The sequence below is a fragment of the Pimephales promelas genome, chromosome 15, assembly GCF_988280905.1.
Source record: "Pimephales promelas chromosome 15, fPimPro1.hap1.1, whole genome shotgun sequence".
Classification (NCBI taxonomy): domain Eukaryota; kingdom Metazoa; phylum Chordata; class Actinopteri; order Cypriniformes; family Leuciscidae; genus Pimephales; species Pimephales promelas.
Window position 1 is genome coordinate 25,561,134 of NC_142783.1, and position 23,667 is coordinate 25,584,800.

At 37.1% G+C, this 23,667-nt stretch overlaps 1 protein-coding gene across 5 annotated transcripts in view; it reads left to right on the forward strand.

Annotated features, from left to right (window-relative positions):
• The window catches only part of nhsl1a (NHS-like 1a), a 46,479-nt gene that overhangs the window by 14,977 nt on the left and 7,835 nt on the right, over positions 1–23,667 (forward strand). For 3 of the 5 annotated variants that reach the window (XM_039669035.2, XM_039669049.2, XM_039669073.2), the window contains exons 2-5: positions 15,804–15,956; positions 19,549–19,676; positions 20,920–21,112; positions 22,288–22,419. In XM_039669035.2, coding sequence (XP_039524969.2) covers positions 15,804–15,956; positions 19,549–19,676; positions 20,920–21,112; positions 22,288–22,419 — 606 coding nt within the window. Of the gene's footprint in view, positions 1–4,856; positions 5,179–14,144; positions 14,481–15,803; positions 15,957–19,548; positions 19,677–20,919; positions 21,113–22,287; positions 22,420–23,667 lie in introns of those variants that run through there. The other 2 variants (XM_039669042.2, XM_039669056.2) reach the window with 2 other exon arrangements.

Genomic DNA, 23,667 nt, shown 5'->3' on the forward strand with positions numbered 1-23,667 from the left:
ATATTCTGAGGGTGGAGATAAGAAAAGAAAGGCCATTCTTCATTTCATAAACGCCATAGCGGACGATTCCAAGATGGAACCGCTCAAGGGAGTACCAACACACAGTGGGAGAGGCAGGGGACCTCTCCTCATCCCGATTTTAATGTTGAATCAAAGTCTCTGGATGTTTTGGCATTCTTTAAGATTCTTTAAGAAAAACATTAAGACAGATGGGAGTATTTGGAAATATAGTCCAAAAGCGCCCCTTAAAGCTGAAAATGGGTTCCTCCACTATTATGCTTCTTTGTAGGAGTGTGTGATACCATCTCCACTCCACAGAGTCTTTTGAAATAAAGTTATTTATTGGTTGGAAGAATGCTGTGCACTACTAGTTACGACATTGAATGTTCACATCAAATATTTCACAATCCTCAAAATGACTAAAAATAATGTACTGTATATGCATGTTGCAGTCTGGCTGGGAACACTGGTGCTCTGAATACTGGAATTGAGAGAATGCCATTAACAGCTAAGTTGGTATTCCAATAACTATAGAGGGAATTTTTGCACATGGATGTATAGCTGGCGGCTATATATAAACAAGTGGTATCTGAAATATGTGCATGTGTGCGATCTCCTTTTGGTTTTAATGACATAAGCATATAAGCTGACATAAAACCCGATTTGAGATTAGGGATGTACCAATCTTTAAATTCTGGCCAATGAGATAAGCCAATAATCATTTTCATGTCATGGTCGATATTGAATTTTTACAGTTTTTTTTTTCTTCTAAATAAATAAATAAAACATGAAAAACTAAAACCCAATCATTTTAAATGCTATATGAATTTACAATGGTTTTAAAAAATATTCATTTTTAGATGTATTATTTAAGTGTTATTAAATAAGATTTATATGAAAATCTTTTTTTTTTTTTTACACCATATTTTTATTTTTGTGTAAAAAAGTTTTATTTCTGGTTTTAAATGAAAAAGAAAAATCTTTGTGTTCTCAGATTTTTAGACATTACCTTATTTCCGGTTCACTTTTATGGGCTGTCCCAGACAAAAGATGCCCAATTGTGCCAATATCTGTGGCCTGTGCATATGCTTTTATTCACTTGTAGTATACAGGATGATGGGCAACTTCCCACACAACAGCTCTGTCTGATTAAAGTCACGTTCACTGAGTCATGACAAAGGATTGAAATTAGCCAAATGGACACAACACTGGAGCCGTGCACACTGAGTTGTGCATATTGTCTGCTCCAGCAGGTGCCTTTGGCCGAATTAAAGGGGCTCCATAGCAACCATTGTTGAAACCCTCCAACCTTGAGGTTTTTGCACCCAAACAAGCGGGGGTTCGGGCAGTGCAGACTTTCAGCTAGTGGGGGCGCACAATCTTTATTCAGAGCCACTGGTTTGTGTGATTCCTTGGAGGAACTCATCTCAGGGGCTGTTTACACATCGTTTTCAACTAGAAGTGGAAATGGCGTTTTAGGGGCCTGAAAATGCCTTTTAGAAAGGGGTTTCAAAGTGCAAGTTTTTGAAAACAATACCATTATCTATACCGCCATCGTCTCTGCGTAAACTACAAAAATGGTGACGTCATGCACATGCTTATTACGTGTTCATTCTAGGCGTGTAGTGTTTCTTTACAAAATGACATCGCCAACTATACTAGTCTGACCTGCATAAGGCCGTGTGTCCACCAAAGCGTTTTTAGCCAGCTGAAAACGCTAGACTCTCTGCTGAAGATGCCGTGCTTTGGGCGCTTGAGAGCGTTTTGGCAGCGCAGCGTTTTTTCCGTTGAGACGTTTCGTTGCTATGATACAGAATATCCGCAGCACAGTTTGAATGTTGTGACAGTTGGTCAGTGTGGTTTAGTCGTGCCCCTCCTCCACTGTGATTGGACGGCTGGGTAAAAAGTGACAGTGATGAGCGCTGCGTTTTATCCAAAGTTGAACATTTTTCAACTCTCTGCTACCATAAAAAATACTCAGCGCCTCGTTACGCTCATGGCGTTTAAAAAACGCGGTGCTCCCATTGAAATCAATTGAAAACATACGCCAGGCGCATGGAAAAAAGCTTTGGTGGACACATGGGCTAATGCATCCGTGTAATATTTCAGACCGTTCTCATCCCAAGGTGTCATATACTGACGCTTTTGACAATGCGTATACATCCGACGCACAGATCACCCTTTAGCGTCAATATGAGACGCAGCTATATATGGGTCAGAAGGCGCCTCCTAGTGGTCTAACCCTAACCCTACCCCAGACCTAAACCTACTCATAACCAAAGCGTGTTATATTGACGCGAAAGGGTGCCATGTGCATTGGATGTATACGCATTGTCAAAAGCGTCACTATATGATGCCATAGGATGAGAATGCGTTGAATATTTAGGAGGATCTGTGGACAGATATGGAATATAATATTCAAAACTATGTTTTAGTAGTGTATAAAGACCTTATATAATGAACCGTTATGTTTTTATTACCTTAGAATGAGTCCCCTTACATTGAAATAGCCTTTTTGTGCTGACATGTTTCTATGGTAGCCCTAAATGGACAAACTATTACAGAGCATGTTTTGTCACTATATTGTTCTTCATGGAAAGAAGCTATAGCTATATGAAGCAATGAAATGACATATCGTATTTATTGTTGTACTGAATAATTAAGTAAACGTAATTTCTTAATTTCTCTTTGTAAAGAAACCTTATTGCTTAACTGCTACTCTGCTGTCTCAGACGACGACATATTTTCCTGTCAGCCACCGTAACTTCAGTTGGTTGCATTTCCCAACCTCACCACTAGATGCTGCTAAAATTTACATACTGCACCTTTGAGTCAACTGATCACCTTTTACGGTTTTGCTAAGTTTGTTTAGCTGCCTGATTCTCTTGTTCTTATTCATAATGTACACAAAAATGTATTTTCATATTTCTTCTGTCACAAAAAAGTACTAGATTTCTGAAACTCTGGTATCTCTAAGCTTTACAATTTTGCATTACTGTTCATTCAATTAAGTGGATCCAGATGCTTTGAGCAATGACCACACAAACACATACTTTACATCTTGTGAAAAGTCTCCACGTCACACAGCGTAAACTTCATTGAAATGTGCGTGTTACTCTTTTAGGTTAACACAGAGCCCAGGACGGACATTTATGCAACATTTCCTGCCAGGTATGTTAAACGATAAGCCTACATTTATGTGGATGTGATAGTGTTTCTGTGAAAAGCTCTCTTTGGGCCAGCGTGGTGGTTGTATGTGAGTTTAAGCTCTTGGCATGACAGATTCTGGTTGCAGGAATTCTCATCTGGTCCAGTTCTCGCCTCTGGCGGTCATCCAAAGAATTGAGCTCAAGGGTTTGGATTAGCCTAGACCACGGATGGAGTTTAATCAGATCTCATCACGATAATATGCATGATTCTATTATATACAGCTTGTCCATTCAAGGTGCTGAAATACAATATAGGGGTGTTTTGTTGATCTATTTGGGTGACAGATCATTTTCCAGCCCCAGAGTTTTCGGGCTCAACAAATTATCTGGATTTAGACAGTTGCAGTTGCTAGAGATAACCAAGTACAATACCCTTTCTGTCTGACTATCTGTTGGTCATACTGCATTATACTCCCTCTCGAATTCTCATGTTTTCTACTCAAACAGCTGTGGCTGTGACTCCAGATGGTTTTAAGAAGATAGGAAAGACTAGTGCTGATCATTTCTGATCATTTTAATTATTTTAAGCTATGTATTTATTAATCTGAAACTTTGATTTCTTACATTTGTATGCTGCAAATTAAAGTCGTTTTGAAATACAACTTAGCCCTTATTAATTTAGAGGTACACTATGTAACTTATCTAACATGATGTAATATGACCCTCTAGCTGTTAAAAACAAACTTATTTTTACTGTTAATCAGATTATTAAAAAACATATATATTTTAAATGTTATTTTAAATGAAATAAAGAATTATATTAACTTATTGTATGCCAAACCCTATTAACCTTTTCCCTCGCTCACAGGTTTGTATAATTATCAAGCAAATGCATAAAACATAGACAGCATATGTGCTTTGTAGTTACAGTTGAAGTCAATGCGAAATGTAGTGTTTACAACCCTCCTCATCTGCTCAACCATGGCATTTCTACATTCAAGTGCCTGGAAACTCACATTTTCAATTTGTTGATGTAATTTCCACTGAAACAGGAAGACCGGGTGGGACATATTGTACAGCTCCTCCCCTTTAAATAAAACAGCCAATAGCGATTCGTTTATATCACATCGTGGCCACAGCAGTTGAGCTCAGTAAAGTCGCAGTTTACTACTAATTTCTAACCGTTTCTCCTCCTAATCTCCTCAATATCGCTTTAAAATATAGCATTCTGTGGAGAATTCAAATGAATACATTTTATGTGCTGACTTCATGTATATGATGTGTGATATATGGTGCTATCATTTTGATATCATGGGGACTTTAAAGTGAATGTTTTGAGTTGTTCCACCTTCTCCCAGGTGACCATATGTAGTACAAAGCCTGCCCTCAGCAGCACTTGATGTGAAGGGATAATCCTGGTTTACAGATTAGATAAGGCAAGCTAACTTGAGTAGTGCAGTATTCCCTCAGTATAATGCTTTAGGTAGTTAGTGAGAAGACAACAGAACACTAGACTTGTTTTCTTCGATTCTTGTGACGAACCTTTGATCCTTTTGTTTGTGAAGAACTCAGATTTACTCTTACAGATCTTTTCCAACTCTGTCATGATTAGTGACTTTTGGAGACTTCATATGTGTAGAGGTTTCTCCGGACACCTAGTTGTCTGAAAAGGATGGATGTGGAAAACCTGTGGTTGAATGTCCCAAACTGGATTTAAGTTGAGATACTTTTGTCAAGCACAGAATGATTGCATACGTAGACTGTCTCTCCACCGAACCAGCTGGGAAATGCTGGAATAGGACCTACTATGAGGACGAGGATGAACTTCTTCCTCTGTATACTCGCAAACTGAACCTCCAGCCCAAGACGGAGGGCAGCCTTCGCCGCAGACTCCTCACCTCCAAAATTCACCAGCAGCAGGACGCCCTATGGGCACCCAAACCCTGGGCAGGACCACCGGCTCGAAAGAGCGCCACACTGCAGGGCCAGCCCAACTACACCTCCAGCCCGCCACGCAACGACTTGAGAGGTAGCACTTAAAATCTAGTTTGCTTTTGTTCATCAGAGGAGCTTTTGTTTTGCAGCTTAAATACAAAAGCTGTTGTCATAACAAAGAATAGCTGGTGGTATTAACAGGTGTTAAAATCTAAGAACTAGTCCCTTGAAACTGGGTTTTGACAGGTTTTTGGTGGTAGTTGAAGCGCAGTGATTAAAGTGTAGTTTAATGTGTTGGCCAGTTTGAAGGTTGGTGTCTGAAGTCTGGTATGAGGCAGGCCATGACAAGACTAGTGCTGGGATATACCATAACAGCAAGTGTTACTGAACTAAAGAGAGATTTGTAGATAATCTGCTGAGGAGAATACAGGAATGTTCGAAGGGAAGTTCTTTCAAACATTTTAAGTTGTCTTTTAGCTGTCTTGAGTTTAAAGGGATATTTAAACTGCAAATTGGTCATCATTTACTCACCCTCATGTCATTACAAACCTGTATGACTTCTTTCTTCAGAGGAATACAAACGGAAAGATGTTGGAGATACTGACACTGACTGCAATGTCAAAAGCACCAGTAAAGTCAAAATGATCTGACTTAAAATAATGATTGTTTCGTGAATCAGGCCAGTGATATTTTAGTAAGATTTATCTGTTATTATAGGCTAGTATTTATTTTGAATTAGCTTTTCTTTATAGATTCTCGTAAATAAAGTTTTAGTAATTTTGATATGTGCTTTTGTACATTTTGTTGTTGTTTATGGTAATTTTAGTCCCTCAGCTTTAACTTATTTTATTAGCTGCCATGCCAACAATTCCAGTAATGTAATCTCCATCTAATATTTAAATATTATTTCATCATTCAGCATTAACAAAATTAATTTTAATAGTTTTAGGTAACAATAACAACACTGAATCAGGCATTTCATGAAGTTTTTCAGTGATTAACAACATATTTGTTTGTCTGTTTTACATTTAACTTTGTTTACAAGTCATACTGTATATACCACTTTCGTGGTGTTTTTGGCCCTATTGAAGATTGAAAGCTTCTGTCATCATTCATTGTAATTGCATTAAAAAGATAGTTTTGACAGAATTTACAGATGAACAATTTACTTAAAATTTGTGATTTTTTGATACATTTGCAATCTGGATTTACTGTACCCTGTACAGAAATACCTCTTACTGTAATTACAAACTAAACACACTGTACAAGTTGTCTGATTTCCCAGAAGCTAGTTTTATCAGTGGGCCAATTCGCTCAGATTAAACCCAGTTACTTAAAAGACTTATCCAGTACAAAATATGTACAAATTGCATGTAATATTAATCCAGAGGCTTGTTTAGACAGAGTTTTGGTTTGGGCCTCACATTGAGAGAAGAATGTGTAATGTGGACTAAGCCTCAGGTTCTTGGCAGACAACATAGCAGATTTCTTTTGACTGTGTTAAAATATCATCCAATCCACCAGGCAAGCTGCTCCTTACATCAGATGTGGAGACAGATGTCTCAGAAACACCATATGTGACCTACAGTCCACTCCAATCAAAATTCAGTTCTTGATGCTCTTTGAATAATTTTCAAATCATGCTGGAGACCGGGATCAGGTATTACACAAACTTGTGAAGTTCACAAAATCCAGGCGATACTGTTATTAAAGCAAAAATATGATTGTAAATACTGACTATTATATCAAATCAAATGTCCTTGTATTATAATGATGGTTTGTACTTGTGTTGAGGCATCCATTTGTTTTAAAATGCTTTGTTGGATTCAGCTTCTCTTCTGACACTAGTTTAGCACGCACTTATTTAGCGAGGTGGCCCACAGTCCATACGGTGTGGTAAACACTTCTAATGCGGTCTAATTAAGGTAATTACTTTTTAAATAGGCTTTGTGCTACACACAGCTGCTCAGGGATGCACGTACATGACTCGCTCACACAATCACACACACCTTTCTCCATGAATGTCAATACAACAGTACAGTGAATTTTACTTCCTAGTGTTATGTTTTTGTCATCATCCTTTTCCCAAGAGCCCCTCCTTTATTCTCCATTGTTAGTCCATTGAAGGCTGAGATACAATGTTGTGCCACAAGATGGCACAATTCTTTTACATTCCAGATACTTCAACTTTTCATTATCTAGTCATTATTTATTAGTCAACTAGTCATTATTTATTTCCAATTTGAATGTTTATTATGTTTTCCTAGTAATCAGAAAGGATTGGGACCTCAGTTCACCCAAAAATGAAAATGATTCACCCTCACAGTGGAACACAAATCAAGAATTTCTCCATACAATGAAAGTGAATAGACACTTAGGGTTTCAAACTAAAACAATTAATAAAATAATTAATTTACAGTACCAAGTCCAAAAGTTGGTGGTCAGTAATATTTAAAAAGAAAAGAAAAAACTTTTCAGAAGAATTTTCAGCAGTCATTATTCCAGTCTTCAGTATGGATCTATGATGATTGCATAGGGTCAGTGTAAGGGGATATAATATACAGTTTGTACATTATAAAAACCATTACGTCTTTGGGAAGTCCCCATAAAACATTGAAAACTGTGTGTGTGGTTTTACTTGATTTCTATTTCATCATAAAGATATAAATGTGAACAGTCACTCTGATTGGCTGTAGCTTATGACACTCTCTGATTGGCTGCTCTACCTATACTAACCAGTGATGATTAGTCGAGCCAAATAGTTAGTTTGAAGCCTAATTGAGAAGTGTGTCATGAGGAATTTATCACGAATGTATCATTTCTATAAAATTGAGTTCAAATGCAAAACATCTAAGATCAAAACGTTGATAAGTCTGGGATGTTTGGGAATAAGTCCCACAGTGTCCACAAATGTTGATTTTGACTTGCCAATATGGCTCATAAAAAATGGCCACTACACAACTCTGATGGATAAATACAGCTTTCATAAAAAATACAATAAAACATGAATCACCATATTTAGTATTCAGTGAGATGAGTATAGCAGAGAATGGTTTCTTTATGCCAGGTAGTAAAAATACCGTCCCAAATCCCAATATGGGCTCAGTAGTCTCTGCTGATGTGCTAGAGGGGATCATATTTCTCATTGTGCTGGAGCTGGCCCAGTTTTCTGACACAGATATTGGCACACTTTGTAGCCGATGCTGGGACAGTCATGTTACAGATCAATATGCCACATATGTCTGAGCAGACAGAGTGAGCAGAGTGGCTAACTGCTGTATTATTTATCAGGCCAGTGTCTGGGTCTGACTTTTGTAATATTTTAATACTCCTCACTTAGAAATCTGAATGTCTGTTTTTCTTCAGTGTTCTATAAAGGAGAGAAATAGGCTACTGGATTGTTCACCACAATAATTTGAGCGATCCATAGAAAGAAAGATCATTGTCAGTCTAAACCACTGATATAGATCAGTGGTCTAAACACATATTGTCAATAATATGTTTATAATACATGTGTAAATAATGTATATATATATATATATATATATTAGTGCTGTCAAATCGATTAATTAATATAATCGATTTAACTATATATTAGGAGTAGTTACATTTTGCTCAATATGCTTTAATCACCTTTTTGAGTGATGAAATTAATCAGAATTCTGTATATATTAATATAAAGATGAATAAAATTACACATGCCTTTCCTTTCCACTGATTAGGGGGTTCATATGACAAAAGAAATCATATAGTAACATCATAAAAATCACCCAAAATACCCGAGAAATCACACGAGAACACAAAAAATCATTTTTTTTTATTCTCCCACCTCCACCCCCACTCTTCAGAGGACAACTTTATTTATTTTTTTATAATTTTTTATTTTTATTTTTTATTTTATTTATATTATTACAGAAACTGTAATATCTTTTTTTTAAGTACATACACAATATGTTATCTTCAGATTACATTTATAGAAGTTTTTCACAGGTAAGCACAACTCAAATTTTCCTTGGACAACGTAAAAATCAAGTTAAAAATAAAATCCGATCAGATACAGTATAAAGTGCATCCTTAATAAGGCAGCTTAATGTTTTTGTATTGTGAAAGGATGATTGGTCCGTCTTGCTTGAATGGTGATGGTGTTTTATGAGCATGTTGTGTGTGTAGTTAGGCTTTTATTGGAGCTGGTTTTGTGCTGAGCTAAGAGTTTCTTTACGTTGTGAGCCAGTGTGCTGATCACACTTACAGCTAGAGGTGAACCTGTGGCTCTGCGGTGAGCTGCTGACGCTGACCTTCTTGCTATCAAATGACCACAGAAGCCATCTTTGCTTAGTTCAGTAGATGGCATATCTTTACATTGTCTTTAATCAGCAAAGGAAATTTTGGATGCTTGACTTGCAAGTCAGTAAATGTATTGCTTTCCATAGAAACAAGCATTTGCAAATCAAGTGCTTTCCTAAAATCATCAGTTCCTCTTCACATGCCCCACTCAGGCAAATTGTGTGTGGGTCTAGTTGATTTAGAATCGAGACGAGATGGAGTGCTCTTGTAAGCCCTTGATGGATTGTATCACCAAATTCACACACAGCTATCCTAGCAACCATAACCAGGTCATGTAAGAGTCAGGCACAGGCTTTTATGTGTGTAATAACCAGTCTTGCAGCCAGACTCAGATTCTTTTGCATATCTGTTTATTTTCTTGATTCTGTTTTACCATACAATCTTTTTTATTGTTTTGATTTTGTTTGTAATTATCATGAATGTAAGTAGAAAATATTATTGTATATTTAGATCATAAATCCCATAAATAAAGCAGTAAGTTAAGAGATGCTGTGTTACATTGCCTCAAGTAGCTTATTGTTTTCATAAAATGGTGGCAAGAGCAATATGATAAATGGAATGTATTAATGATGATAATCACTATAATCAGTTTTTCCAACAAGTAATGTAGCCCATTAGCCTAACTGCTTGATGTTTATGAAGAAATCTAGCAATGTTTGGCCATATCAGCTATTTTGCGAAATTTTAATGTAGCGGCCTTTCTGAGGAAAAAGCACTTAAACTGTAAAATAAACTCCTTTAGCACAATACTAGGTGCTTGCCAGGGCTATTTCAGCACCTCCTAAGGTGTTCTCAGTGGTTTTCAGATCGTCGCTACGCAGTAACTAGGGTGCAATGGGTGATTGCGAGAGCATTGCCAGATACAGTAGTTGTTAGGGTGTTCAGCTAAGAACAAGCATTCAACTTTGTATGCTATTTTTGTCCCTATACGCTACAAACACTTTTCTTACTTAGTTTTACTTAATTTTCTTTTTTGTAATGTCTCTCAGCTATCTCTTTTTCTACATATACTGTCTTTATTCAAATCTCCCTTCAGCTTAGTGCAAGTCTGATTTCTTGTTTCACCCACTAGATGAAAAACATAGAAAAATAATATTACACATCTCCTCATGATTTTAGTAAAAATAATATTACACATCTCCTCATGATTTTAGTTATCATTTAGTCCACTTATCTGTGTCAGTTGCTCATGAACAGTGAGCATTGTGGTATATTTTCTTTCTTTTTTGACCATCTTGTAACATGACACTAGATGACATCATGCAGTGATTGCTGATGCATAACATATGTTAATACCAGTTTCGTGAAGCATCAGCATTTTAATAAGTAACATTTTTATGTTGTGATCAGTGCTCACATACTCTGTCTAATTGTCTTGCATGCTTGTTTTTGCCAGTGAAATGTGGGCAGAGGCTGTTGACCTGCAGACACTGGACTGAGTGGGTCCATTGTGTGAACCGTAGCGTGCAGGACGAATGATAAGGGCTGTTGTGCAGGTGTGGGCACTCACGTGACTCGCTTAATCACTGAAGTATCTCTTTCCTCACTGTTGCTAGGGGACTCATTTCTGGATTCGCTCTAATCAGCCATGTTTTTGTTCACTGTGGAGGGAACGTAGTCGGTGGGATGGCTGCTTTGATTAAAGGTGATAGAAGAGACTAAGCTTTTCAACAACTATTATCTCTCTTATGAATACATGAATATGAGATTGATTGCGGTGAATATTTATTTACATTTGTTAAGGCTGTTTAATCAGGGAAGATTCTGATTCAAGATTTAATAGTTATTGCAAATACTGGGGATCTTGTGCTGCTGATCTGCAAAAGCATACAGTAATTTGGCAAATGGATTTTTAAGAGGGATGCACATTTATATTTTGAAGCAGATAACAGATATATTGGACAAAAATATAACTTTCACAGTGTTACAGGTGCATAATGCGCTTGCACATTTGAACTATATTTTGTATATACATTATACATACAAGGCAAAGCCTGTCTAGAAACCCATTCCTCATTAAAGTTCAAGTGCTTTGTCTGTTTCCTTCCTGTCTTTTGTAGTATATTACGTTTTTCCGTCTGGCATTTTCACACAGCGACACACAATAGCCGAGATGTCTTTGAGGGAGTCCACACACTGCTGGAGTTTTGTTTAGAATCTTTAGAATCGCCATTCTGTCTCATTATGGTCTTATTCATTTCTATTGTATCAGCACATATGCAGCATTAAAATCCCAACTGGACTATATTTGTACATCGGTGCAGGTCAGAGTTGTTTTCTGCATGCAGTTTTCCATATGTTCCATATTTGAGTATATGGTGGTGAGGGAAAAACAATACTGCATTGCATTATAGGGGTATATTAGTTTAGCTGTTGTTGATCTTTTTAGGCTAGTGTTTAATGGGCATTACTTCTGGCCCTCCAGCGGCTTTACATGGAGAGGTTTGTATTCTTAAGTTAATGTCTTGTCTGGGCCATGGAAAGGAGAAGTGCTATAGTTTATGTGTGTGTATATGAGTTTGTGTGTTTCAGGACTGGTAGTGCTGGAAACCATTATACACAATAGGATCAGTCAGGCATAACGTTTTTAGCATTTTAGGGGGCTGTTTCCCAATCTCATTATGAGTGTGCCCTTTAGCTGAGCCAGGGTGAGCCAACGGAATACACAACATTAAAGGAGTAGTTCACTTTAAAAAAAAAAAAAACTTTTGCTGATAATTTACTCACCTCCATGTCATCCAAGATATCCATGTCTTTCTTTCTTCAGTCGAAAAGAAATTAAGGTTTTTGATGAAAACATTACAGAATTTTTCTCCATATAATCGACTTCATTGGGTACCAAACGGTTCAAGGTCGAAATGAGGCCACGTTTACACAAAGCCGGGTATTCAGCAAATCGAATATTTCCCCCTCTCCGTTTTCAAAAATAACATCGTTCACACACCCGCATAAATACGCCTTTGAGCGCCATCATAACTATGCCAAACCTATTGGCGGCAGTGTAGGGGTTAAGGATAAAGCCATGCAAGCCTATCAGAATCCTCAGAATCGACCAGAGAGAACAACGCCGTTTCTCCCAGTTCACAAGACAACACATAACCGGCGTTTTCAGAAATCTCCACTTTGGCCAGAGTTTTTAGAAATAATCGTTTTCTGTTATAAAAACGGGGTTTTCGTGTAAACGAGAGGCCAATCCGCAGGGAAAAATCTGCGTTTTTCCTTCATGTAAACGGGGCCTGAGAGTTTCAGTGCAACTTTAAACGACACCAGACGATGAATAAGTGTCTTATCTAGCGAAACCATCGGTCATTTCAAAAATAAATAAAAAAGTTTAAGTTTTATAAGCACAAATGCTCGCCTTGCCTTTAACATAAACTGTTACAGCATGCTTCAGATTTGTGTACTCAATTCTTATCCATAAAGTGCATAAAAACCGGGACAGACATTTGCTGTGCTACTGAGTGGTCGTCATGCTCTATATAATGGTGGTTAAGTTGGATCAGTGTCAATGCATCATGGCCATCTGTGTGTCATCTTAGTGTGCAATGGTGAACAGAGGGCTCTAATTTACAGCATCACTGATTGGCATACCAGGATTGGTTAATATATGAGGTCAAAATCTCCTTTGCACAAGAAACCAAACTTGAAGATCTGAAATCGTATACTTCCCCACTATATAGTACACTGTAAAAAAATAATAATAAAGAAAAGAAAAAAGACTGTTGGTGTAACTTGCATGGTTGCCTTAATTTTGAGTTCATTGAATTTGAAAAATTGAGTTAATACACTGAAAGAGATTGTTTTAATTATAAGACGCATAAATACGTTATCTAAACCACATTCATTATCCAAGTTGATTTGACAAAAGATAAAACGTTGTGATAACAAATCATTAAAGAAAAATGTTTTACAGTATGAGTGAAAAACAGTGTGTGACAAAATATGTATGTCCAAATTCACAGTACTAGTAAGAGTATAGGTAAAAAAGTACCTTGAAGACCTAATTCTTTCAACAAGATTCAGACGTGTGCATATGATGGACATACTACCCATGAGGCCACAGGAGAGGATTTATGAATGGAGGTGAAGCCAAGCAACTGACACTGGAAATGGACACCATCGCGAATAGTGCATCCGGATTACATTCATAGTACATTTTTAGGATTCGTGAAGTAATTACTTATTCAGAAAAAGTAGCTACTCAAGAGAATATGCGATTTTGGACACAGATGTCTTCTCTGCCCCAAAGATTCATGACAATGTCATAGACATAAAGTGCTATTGTGAACTGAATCTATATGTAGTTCCAACCTCACGTGTGAAAATGCTGAGTGGCCATTCAAAAAAGGATGGCGAGAGAGAGAAAGAAATAACACTTGCTTCAACTAATGAAATACTGCAGCAGTGAGTCCCTAAAAAGGAGCTGGGTGGGTAACCACCACCTTAATCTCTGCTGAATGTGCTAGGATCCTTTTCAAACTTGTCCTGGGCCCCCCAGCTCAAAAGAAAAAAAGGACAGAGCAAAAGGAGGAGTGTCAGGCGCTGCAGCGGTGCAGAGAAACAGAATAGTCAGTGATCCATAGTGTATGGCATGGATCCAAGTCGGTTATACCTCCACAGCAAGGCAAGGTGAGAGAGCCTTAAACCTATGCAATGCGACAGAGACATGCACTATAGCTAGAGACACAAGGAGGGGAGGGGAGACTCACAATTGATAGCCGGACGAAGAGAGAGAGAGAGAATGACTCAAACAGCAACTGAATATCCTCTAGGGTGGGCAAATGTGTGTGAGAGGGAGTGATAGAGAAAGGGAGAGATAGAAGAGGAGGGGGAGTGTTGCATGCTGTGCCAGTCAGCGTAAAATGAGTTAAAAGAGAGTGTCGTATGGGTAGTGGCGTTTTTCCCTCCTTTCTCTTCCTCTTCACACTCACTCATTCTAATGGTGGACTAATACATCCTTATGCACGTATCTCTCAGGGGATCGATCGCCCGTCACAATGGTGTTCATCGGGACTACTCTTAAATCTGTCATTAAGTACTTCAAAAAGAAGGGTAAGCTCCTCAAATCATGTTTTGGGTTTTCTTATCACTCGTACAGCTCAAGGTCAAGTGGGCTGAAGTAGTTTTGGGTGTGGGGTTATTCATCACTGCTGTGTAGCTTGCTTGCTACATTTGCTTGCGAGTTTCTTTTTATAGTGGGGCATCAGTCTATTTAGTGACCTTGTTCTGCAACTTTGAATGATTATTATTGGTGATGTAAAGCTCTGATACCCTGTTTTGTTCATTTTTTTTAGATTCTACCTTTAGTGTTCACCAAATGATGCAAATTATTTTAATTCAAATGGAGATATATTTCAATTAAATTCTATAGGATTGTAATGCCCATTTTATGACTTTGAGTTGCTGTACAGCCGAAATAGATTTTCCTGTTTCGTAAAACTGCTTTGAAACAATCTGTATTGTATAAAGCACTATATACATTAAGGTGACTTGACTTAAATTATTATGAGTTATATATAGGTTTAGATTACACCAATACTGTACTTACTGTATTTACACAGTTGAATTAGCCTTGGGGTGTTTTCCAACAGATCCATTGACTTTTTGGTGGACTAGTGAAATCTATCACCATGTGTTTTGAGCTCATGACCTAGTACTCTCGGCTGACCTCTTGCTGAGGAAACTGATTGTGAATAATCGATAATCACTGGCATACTTTTTTTTTTTTTTGAATGGAAAGAAATGCATTGATAAGGATGACCTGGTTAATCTTACCCAGAAGAACTTGGGATAATTGATCGTATAATCTGGGTTGTCAAGGCACCAGCCAGAGACATGTATGTCTCCAGTGTCTTTAGACGCAGTGGTGCAGAAGTGTTTGATTGGCCCGGCCCCTCGTGCAGTTTTTCATGTGTTCTCTCTGGGAGCCTAAGAGTCCTCACATAACTTCAGCTCCCAAATCTATCTCATGTGCCCAATGGCTGTTTCTCTTTCTGTCTGAATTGTATTTCCCTCAGCTGACATCTGAATTGATTTTAACTAATTTGGCTAATTTTCTAAATTGTATCTGGCTTCTGATAAGTCAATACTTGTTTTATTGGTATGACCAATAGTAAAATTCTGTACTATATTGTTGTGTAAAATATATAAATAAAAGTAAAATACACAAAACTTAGAGCAACAAAAATGCATAGTCTGCTTTAATCTATAGTCTGCCATCAGTTATTTTGGAGAAAAACACTGCAAATCTTTTCATATCTTCCAGTCTTAAAATCCTAAATAGGATTATTGTAGATTTTTTTTTCACACAAACAACTGATCTTCTTCCTTCAAACATTTCAAATTTGAATGTGTCCTTGTTTCTTTTCCCTCTAGCGGTGTCCAGTCTCGATGAGGAGAGTAAGTGGTCGGTGCACTACACAGCCCCCTGGCACCAACAGGAGAATGTCTTCCTGCCAGGGTCCAGACCAGCCTGTGTTGAAGACCTTCACCGCCAGGCCAAAGTCAACCTGAAAACAGTCCTCAGAGGTCAGGAACAAAAACCACAGTACTTTCCTTTTTTTTTTTTTATGTAAAACACATTTATATATTCTGAACATTACAACCAAGTGGCAACATTCTAATCTGAAAAATGAAGCCCACACGGAAGTGCGAAAAACTGCAATACATAGAAAATCCACTAGGGGCAGGTCCCAAAAGGGAGCAAATGTCCATAGACCCAGTTTTCACAGCATAAATTCGTGTGTTTTTACAGATTGGTCCCATGGACTTTTATTGTATTTTTCGATAGGTTCTGAGTGCCTGACAACTGTGAGGGGGTTACATTTTTTTCTAACTCGTTAGTTTAGATCGTATTTAGGAATAAAATGTATGACAAATAAGGGTGTGGATAACTTTGATTGACAGCTTGATTGACAGCTGATAATGGGCTGAGTGGAATTCCTGAAATTTGACGTCTCGGCCATGATCTGACACAACACATCTTACCACCTCTGTATCCTTTCTGAAAAGATTTTCCAAGATGGCACCGCCCATACCCCCAATAAACGGCCTCAAAACAGTTCTTCATAAAGTCCATGGGTGACATCACAGACATTTTGTCTATATTTTTTACAGTCTATGATTACAACACAAGATTAGTTATTTAAATAGAAATAATTGCTCATAATTGCTCCATATAATCAGCAAATGCAAAATGCCCTCCAGCAGAAAATTGCTAATGAAGATAACATTACCACTGTGCAGAAAGTTACAATCATTTTTATAAATGATTATATATAAAATTAAACTTATTCATTTTAAAGTTGCCATAGTCTTTTCTCCCCTATTGTGGTATCAAGTGAAGAAACGGCTTCTGGAATGAGAAAAATGTAGGGAAGGATTTGATTTCTTCCTTCGGGAATTGATCGTATATGGGGATGTATAATAGGATGGATTGTGAATTGTGTTTCATGTTGTTTCTGAAACTTCCTGGTTTTATATCTTTGTCTTGTTTTTGGTTTATGTTACTTTGGATCAATTAACTCCCCACAGGGATTTTCCTGAACCAGCTCCTGTAGAGCCTAATGGCATATCTCATTATCACTTGACCTTCTGCTGTACTTGGTATATTATCCTATACCAGAGAACAACATCACTTCCTTTTGTATCTGGAAACCAGATACATTTTGCATTCATAACTCTTCGTAATTTCTTTCATTTGACCTTGTTGTTGCCTAAATAACTAGTCCTCTGAGGTGTTCAGGAATGCTAATGTACCGGAGTGTGTTTGTGAGCTGTCTTGGCCCCAGCAGGGGCACCAGGTGGCACACCAAATGTCTGTTTTCCCTCTTTTCCCAGTGAGTTTTGGTAGGGTCATGGCTGTTGTCCTTCTATTTGTTATAGTTGTGAATTATATATATATATATATATATATATATATATATAGTATCTAATTTACATTCATTGACCACCCACATCACAGCTTTTGGATGATTTTCCTCTCACCCTCTGAATCACAATGTGGCAATTAAGAGTCAGCCACTGCAGCTAAACAATAAACTATTTGTACCTACCAACATTATAGGTTTTGGAAACTAATTAGTTAATGGTTACCATGCGAAAATCAGTCGCTTTTATCCACTGATACTTTCACCTGTATAACCCTTTTTCCTTCTAATGAAGATCAGCACAAAATTAGATGTTTTCTAATTGTCTATGGTGCTGCAACAGAAGAAAGTTAGTCATACGGGTTAAATTCGAACAACAGAATTTTCCTTTTTTGTTTGTTATTATTCTGATCTTCTAATTTAACACCCTCTTAGATAGACGAAGCTGCTTATAGAAACATACTAAGAGGTTAAAGTATTTGCTATGGGCAATTAACAGCATTTTTGTGCATGTTGCCCGCAGTAAGATGAGAAATGAGAGGTAAAATGAAAGAATTGAGGTGAGAGCACAAGTCAAGTCCTATTAGTTATAGGATCAAGACAACATCCCTCACACGTGCTCTGTCTCTCACTCTTTGAGCTACTAACATATTAACTTGCACTAGCCTCACTATTCATAGCTCAACATGCATATATAATTATAGTTGTTGACTCCAATGGAGTTTAACTGATTGAAGTAAGATTATAAGCCTCCTAAAACAAACCAACAAACGTGTATACTATAAAAGTGTGCCTCTGACAGTATGCAGCACGAGAAACACAAAGCTTATTCCTGCATTTGGTGATGATTCTGTGCTATAAAAATTCATGTAATTTAATTGAGTAATGTAAATGCCTCGGTCCAGTATACGGTATGTGTAAGATAAATATATTTTTAGAATGTAGGCCAGGCTGTTCCTAATTGCATTATATGTTGTTTGCAAGCTTGCTGACATTACAACTTTGTGTTACTGAACTGTATAATCACCTGGTCAGTGGCACATACTGCCACATCTACGTTTTTATGTTTAACATAGACATTTACATTGAATTCATATTTATTTACTGTATTTAGTACTGCCTGTTTTTCCCTCTTCAGTGAAAAGCTTTCCTGTGCTTACATATTATAGATTATAATACACTTAGATATTTGTGCATTTTGAGCATACTGCAAACTACACTGGATGAGGTCTGGAGGTGTCGTTTCTTTCATGATTTAATGCAGGAAGGATTAGGTGATTACAATGTGCTCTGCAAAAAAAAAAAAAAAAAAAAGACAAGATAGAGAGAGAATGGTTCATAGTGTTTCTCAGCAGGCACTCATTATGAAGGTGCCAGAGGAGGTGATCAGCTGAAATAAATGGATATGTCAGTGGCATTAGGTGGAGGTGAAGACCCCCTGCTCTCAGGCCATTCATAACCTGACAGTCAGATCTGACATATTCAGGTTCTATCTATCTATCTATCTATCTATCTATCTATCTATCTATCTATCTATCTATCTATCTATCTATCTGTCTGTCTGTCTGTCTGTCTGTCTGTCTGTCTGTCTGTCTGTCTGTCTGTCTGTCTGTCTGTCTGTCTGTCTGTCTGTCTGTCTGTCTGTCTGTCTGTCTGTCTGTCTGTCTGTCTGTCTGTCTGTCTGTCTGTCTGTCTGTCTGTCTATCCAATTATCAGTCTGTAATTGCCCTCTTTCTGCACCGAGGGCAAAAGGACACTATGGCTCTGCAGTGCAGTAATATGCTGAGTGTGATAGAAGACTCATCAGCCTTTGTGAAACTAAACATGTCTTCATTGCAGTGTGCTTATCAAGATGCATTCTATGCTGGCTAAAAGTACTTTAATAAAAAAAAAAAAAGTGTTTTATTTACTGTAATTACAGTAAATTCTGTTACGTAATGTGTCACCAGCTGTTTCTTCCTTCCAACTGGAGAACATAAGTACTGCAGTTATTTTTCCTGAAAAAATACTTTTTTACATTTCCTTTTTATTGCTTAATTTAGTTCCTGTCCCTACTAGGTGATTTTGTTTAAAGGAAATAAAGTTTTGATTTTATAGCCGCTTTGATTAATAAAATATTTGTTTAAGCAACCTGTGCACAAGCATGTAGTATGAATTGATGCTCGCTAAAGGCCTGTGATCTGCGTTAAATGAGCTTTGCATACTCATTACCACAACAAATTGTTCATGATTGGATATGCTTGCCTCTCCAGAGTGTGACAAGCTCAGGAAAGATGGCTTCCGCAGCTCCCAGTGCTACTCCCAAAGCCCTGCCTTCTCTGCAACCAGCCTTTGTGAAAGTGTGCACCTGGATGAGGAGAAGACAGAGAAGAAAAAGAAGGTAAAGCCTGACCTAACACAGATTTGGAAAAGTGTCCCAACCTTTGCGTTCACATGTATTCAATTACTAGAGAAAAACAGCAATTTTTGCAATATGTTATATGCAGCATGGAATGCAGTTTATAATCAATCTCACCAGATTATCACCAAAATCCGGTTGGGTTGTAATTATATAGATCAAGCTGATGTTCAGGCTTTGTTTTCAAATCTGAGTTGACATGAATAAAAACAAGAGCTCAAGTTAATTTCGAAGAATTTTTTGTTGTTAATTGTTATATTGTATAATGAGAGCTAAGTATGCTCTCATCATGTCCATGATGAAACAGACAAAGGGCTGGTTTTCTCCTAAATACTTAGGAACATGATTTGGGTGTCTTGTTTTGCTCTGCCCCCTAGTGGCTGTGGGCATGCTAGCAGTGTAGTCCAGTATCCACTACAATCAATGATCAAACTAGGAAGTATTTGTTCCACATTCTGTAATACTAAAGAAAAGTATTGTCTCCATTCACTTTTGTTCCTTTATTTTCCACATTTTCTTTTCTCTCATCAAGCGGTTTAAAGTCCTAGACTGCCTATCACAGTCTTGCCTCTCTCTCTGCTGTCATTTGAGATCTTGGAAAAGAAAGGTACCTCTCTCACTGCAGTTGCTAGTCAGTGGTAGCACTGTGCTGTGTGAAGGTTGGCTTCAGATCCTAACAAGTCCTCATAGCGTCTCCATATACTGTACAACCTACTAGTGCTTGTCACCTGCCGTGAGCGTTTTCCCCCCTCAGCAACTTAGAGAGATTGAGTATGGTAATTACACAAATTAGACAATTAATACATAATTAGATTGTGCATTTCCCTCGAGCAATCTTGCAAATTTATAAGAACGGTTTAGGCAAAGCAGAACAAAAGAATGTCTAATATGTGTTTTTGGCACACACAAAAAAAGTATCTTGACACATTATGGTTGAATACCCTGACTGTAACACTGATCTCAAATTAGCATGAATAATTTAGAGAGCAGCTCTCCTCCATTCAGGGCTCCCTTGGGCTTATTGCTCAGAGAAATATTTCAGCCACCCAATGTGAGGGAAATGCACTCCAAGAGTCTTTTTTACTCTGCCCTTTTTGGAAAGCACTTCATTGAATTAACAGTAGAAATGACCAAGTATCAGACAATACCTGTCACTGGGCATTGGCTAGGCTATCATTCACAGAATCCTGATCTCACTAAGTCAGTCTGTTTGTGTTGTGTTCAGGCTTCAGATTCACCTAATGAAGAGGAGAAACTCGTGTACTCAATGCCGCCTCAGACCCCTTTGCTGGATTACTGCTCTGACATGGACATCCAGAGAAGCTGGACCAACTGTCTTCCTTTGCCTACTCCTGAGGAGAAAATGAGACTAGAGTCTCAGTCGGTGGCCACTGATGTCATTCCCATCAACATTACAGGTACCTCCATTGTTAAATCATGAAATAACACTTGATTTTAACAACTCTGTTGATAATCACATAATATACTGTATATAGGAAATACTTATTTTACGAGAAGAATTTATGACTTAGGATTAGGAGAGCGGGTTCCTCTAATTAGGCTATTTCAGATCTTCTCAACTGCAATTTGGGATACACCAATGTTAAAACTCTGGCCAATATCACTAATCTATACTACTGTATATAGTCTAAAAGAATTTAAAATAAAACATTAAAAAAACAAAAAATCGTGAGTATAATAGATATTGATTTGTGATCAGTGTTATTAAATTATTTGTGTTTTTCAAAAGATTAACTTCAAGTGAGCATTAGATGACAACAAATGTAATCTTAACCCTCTATGGGACCCATTATGTTCTAACCATAAAATATATATTTTTTAAAAATGTTATTACATGAAATGGCTATATGTATATATTTGGAACTCATGCATACCAAAAATAAGTAGGTCCCTGTCATTTAATCCCTATCATTCCCAATCATTTCGCTAACTCATCATCACTCTCATCACATGGAAGAGCTAACTGCACTCTTCCTATTGCCCTTTCCGTACAACATTGCTGTATTCATTTTCTGAAAAGAAGAAATCAATTTGTTATTTATACATAAATACAACTATCCTACAATAAACACTTAAAATAAATAAATAACTGCAATCATATTGTTGATGCTACTATTCTACTAAACCTATGAATAATATAATCTTATTAACTTATCAAAGATGCTGCAAAAAAATCCCCTTGAGAAGAAATGTTTAGAAATTAGGTTAATAGAGTAATTTCTGGAGCACAGGTGTCTTCCGTGTGAGGGTGAAAGTGGGAAAGAGAGTTTTGGAGGGACATTCAAATATCATGTGACATAAAAACAGCACATCATTGGCTACCTAAAGGCCTGCCCTTTTAATTAAATTGTATTTTAAATGTTGCCATATGGCAATGCCGTATCATAAATGAGAAAAAATAGGGAAAAATGAGCATGCACATAATATTAACCAATATATATACCCAAAATGGACAAATATTGAAAAAAAAAAAAAACAACAACTATTTTTGTAATTACAATATAGTGCTGTAAAACTCTGCATGAGGCATTCCTTTAATGAACACTGGTTTTCTATGTTCTTACATCTTTAGGTGAGAACTTTGACCGCCAGGCCAGTTTCCGTCGCTCCTTAGCAAACACTGATACCATAATACGAAGACCCAAGAGGGTGCAAAGAAGGAAGACAATAACAGGAGTTCCTGACATTATCCAGACTGATTTAGGTATGATTCCTATTCATGGTTGCATTCATATAAGTCACACCCTTCTCAGCCAAATTAAAGGTGCACTCAGTAATTTTACCCACATTAAAAGATTTACACATTAAGGAATGAATAGTACTTTTTTAAATAATGGTTAAAACAATTTCCTAAAATTAGTCCAGTCATATCAGTAGCCTAATAAGAGTTGATGTATTTACATTGAGTGTTTAACCTCATAAGGGCCGACATGACCCGTCACACATTAAACCTGGTAAATTAACGTAAAATTACCAGAATTACTCCTCAGGTAAATACAAAACTGTCCTGTGCACACAAACAATGGTGATTTTACCGATAAGATCCTATTCATATTTCAGTACCTAAATACTATTAAACACTGTGATGCTACAGGGTTTTCTTCATCCAAATGGATGAAAATCGCTTCAGATTCACTATTTTTCCAATTTGACAACATTCACATCTTGTGACAGGCTCAAAGGGATGATCACACAGAATGCCGATTTGCTCTTAATATGAGATGAATAATAGTTAGTATAGTACAGCAGTTACTAGGCTATAGTACAAAAAAGTAACTGCAGAGCCACAGCACTGATGAATGGAAAAAAAGGCAGGGTTTCTAGCATGAGACATGGCGCAATTAGTGGCCAGATGTCCATCTAGTGCATATTTACATAGAAAAACAGTTAAAAACAATGGAATACTGTAATACTTTATGATTGGCCCAAAGCATACTTCTTATGACAACACATCCTGCCCTTGTACAATCACACTGGTAATTTACTGGTAATGCAAAGCAAAACCTCTCATACAGGAAAATTGCCAGCACTGATTTAATGGTATTTCTGAAAAGTTACCGGTGATTTACTAGTAAAGACTGTGTGTGTGAAAGACTACTGTTTGAAATTTTTGGTGGTGGAAATGCATTATTCTGACTAAGGCTGACTATTAGTAAAGAACTTGACATTGGTAATTGAAAAAGGTTTGCTTTTTCAGTGCGATGCTGTATTTATGTCACTAGGTGTCCGTACAGTCCAAGATGACTGCCATGTTACAGTAACACAACACTAAAATAAAATTACTGTATACATTAGGTTAACGTAAATGTTGGAGCTTAAAATTTTATAGATTTATATGAATTATTATTATTATTATTATTATTTAAATACTAAAATATATAGTATATCTATTTACTGTATTTTAATCCTTTTTTGATATGTATAAATGTTTTGTTGGAATATCTAAGAAAGA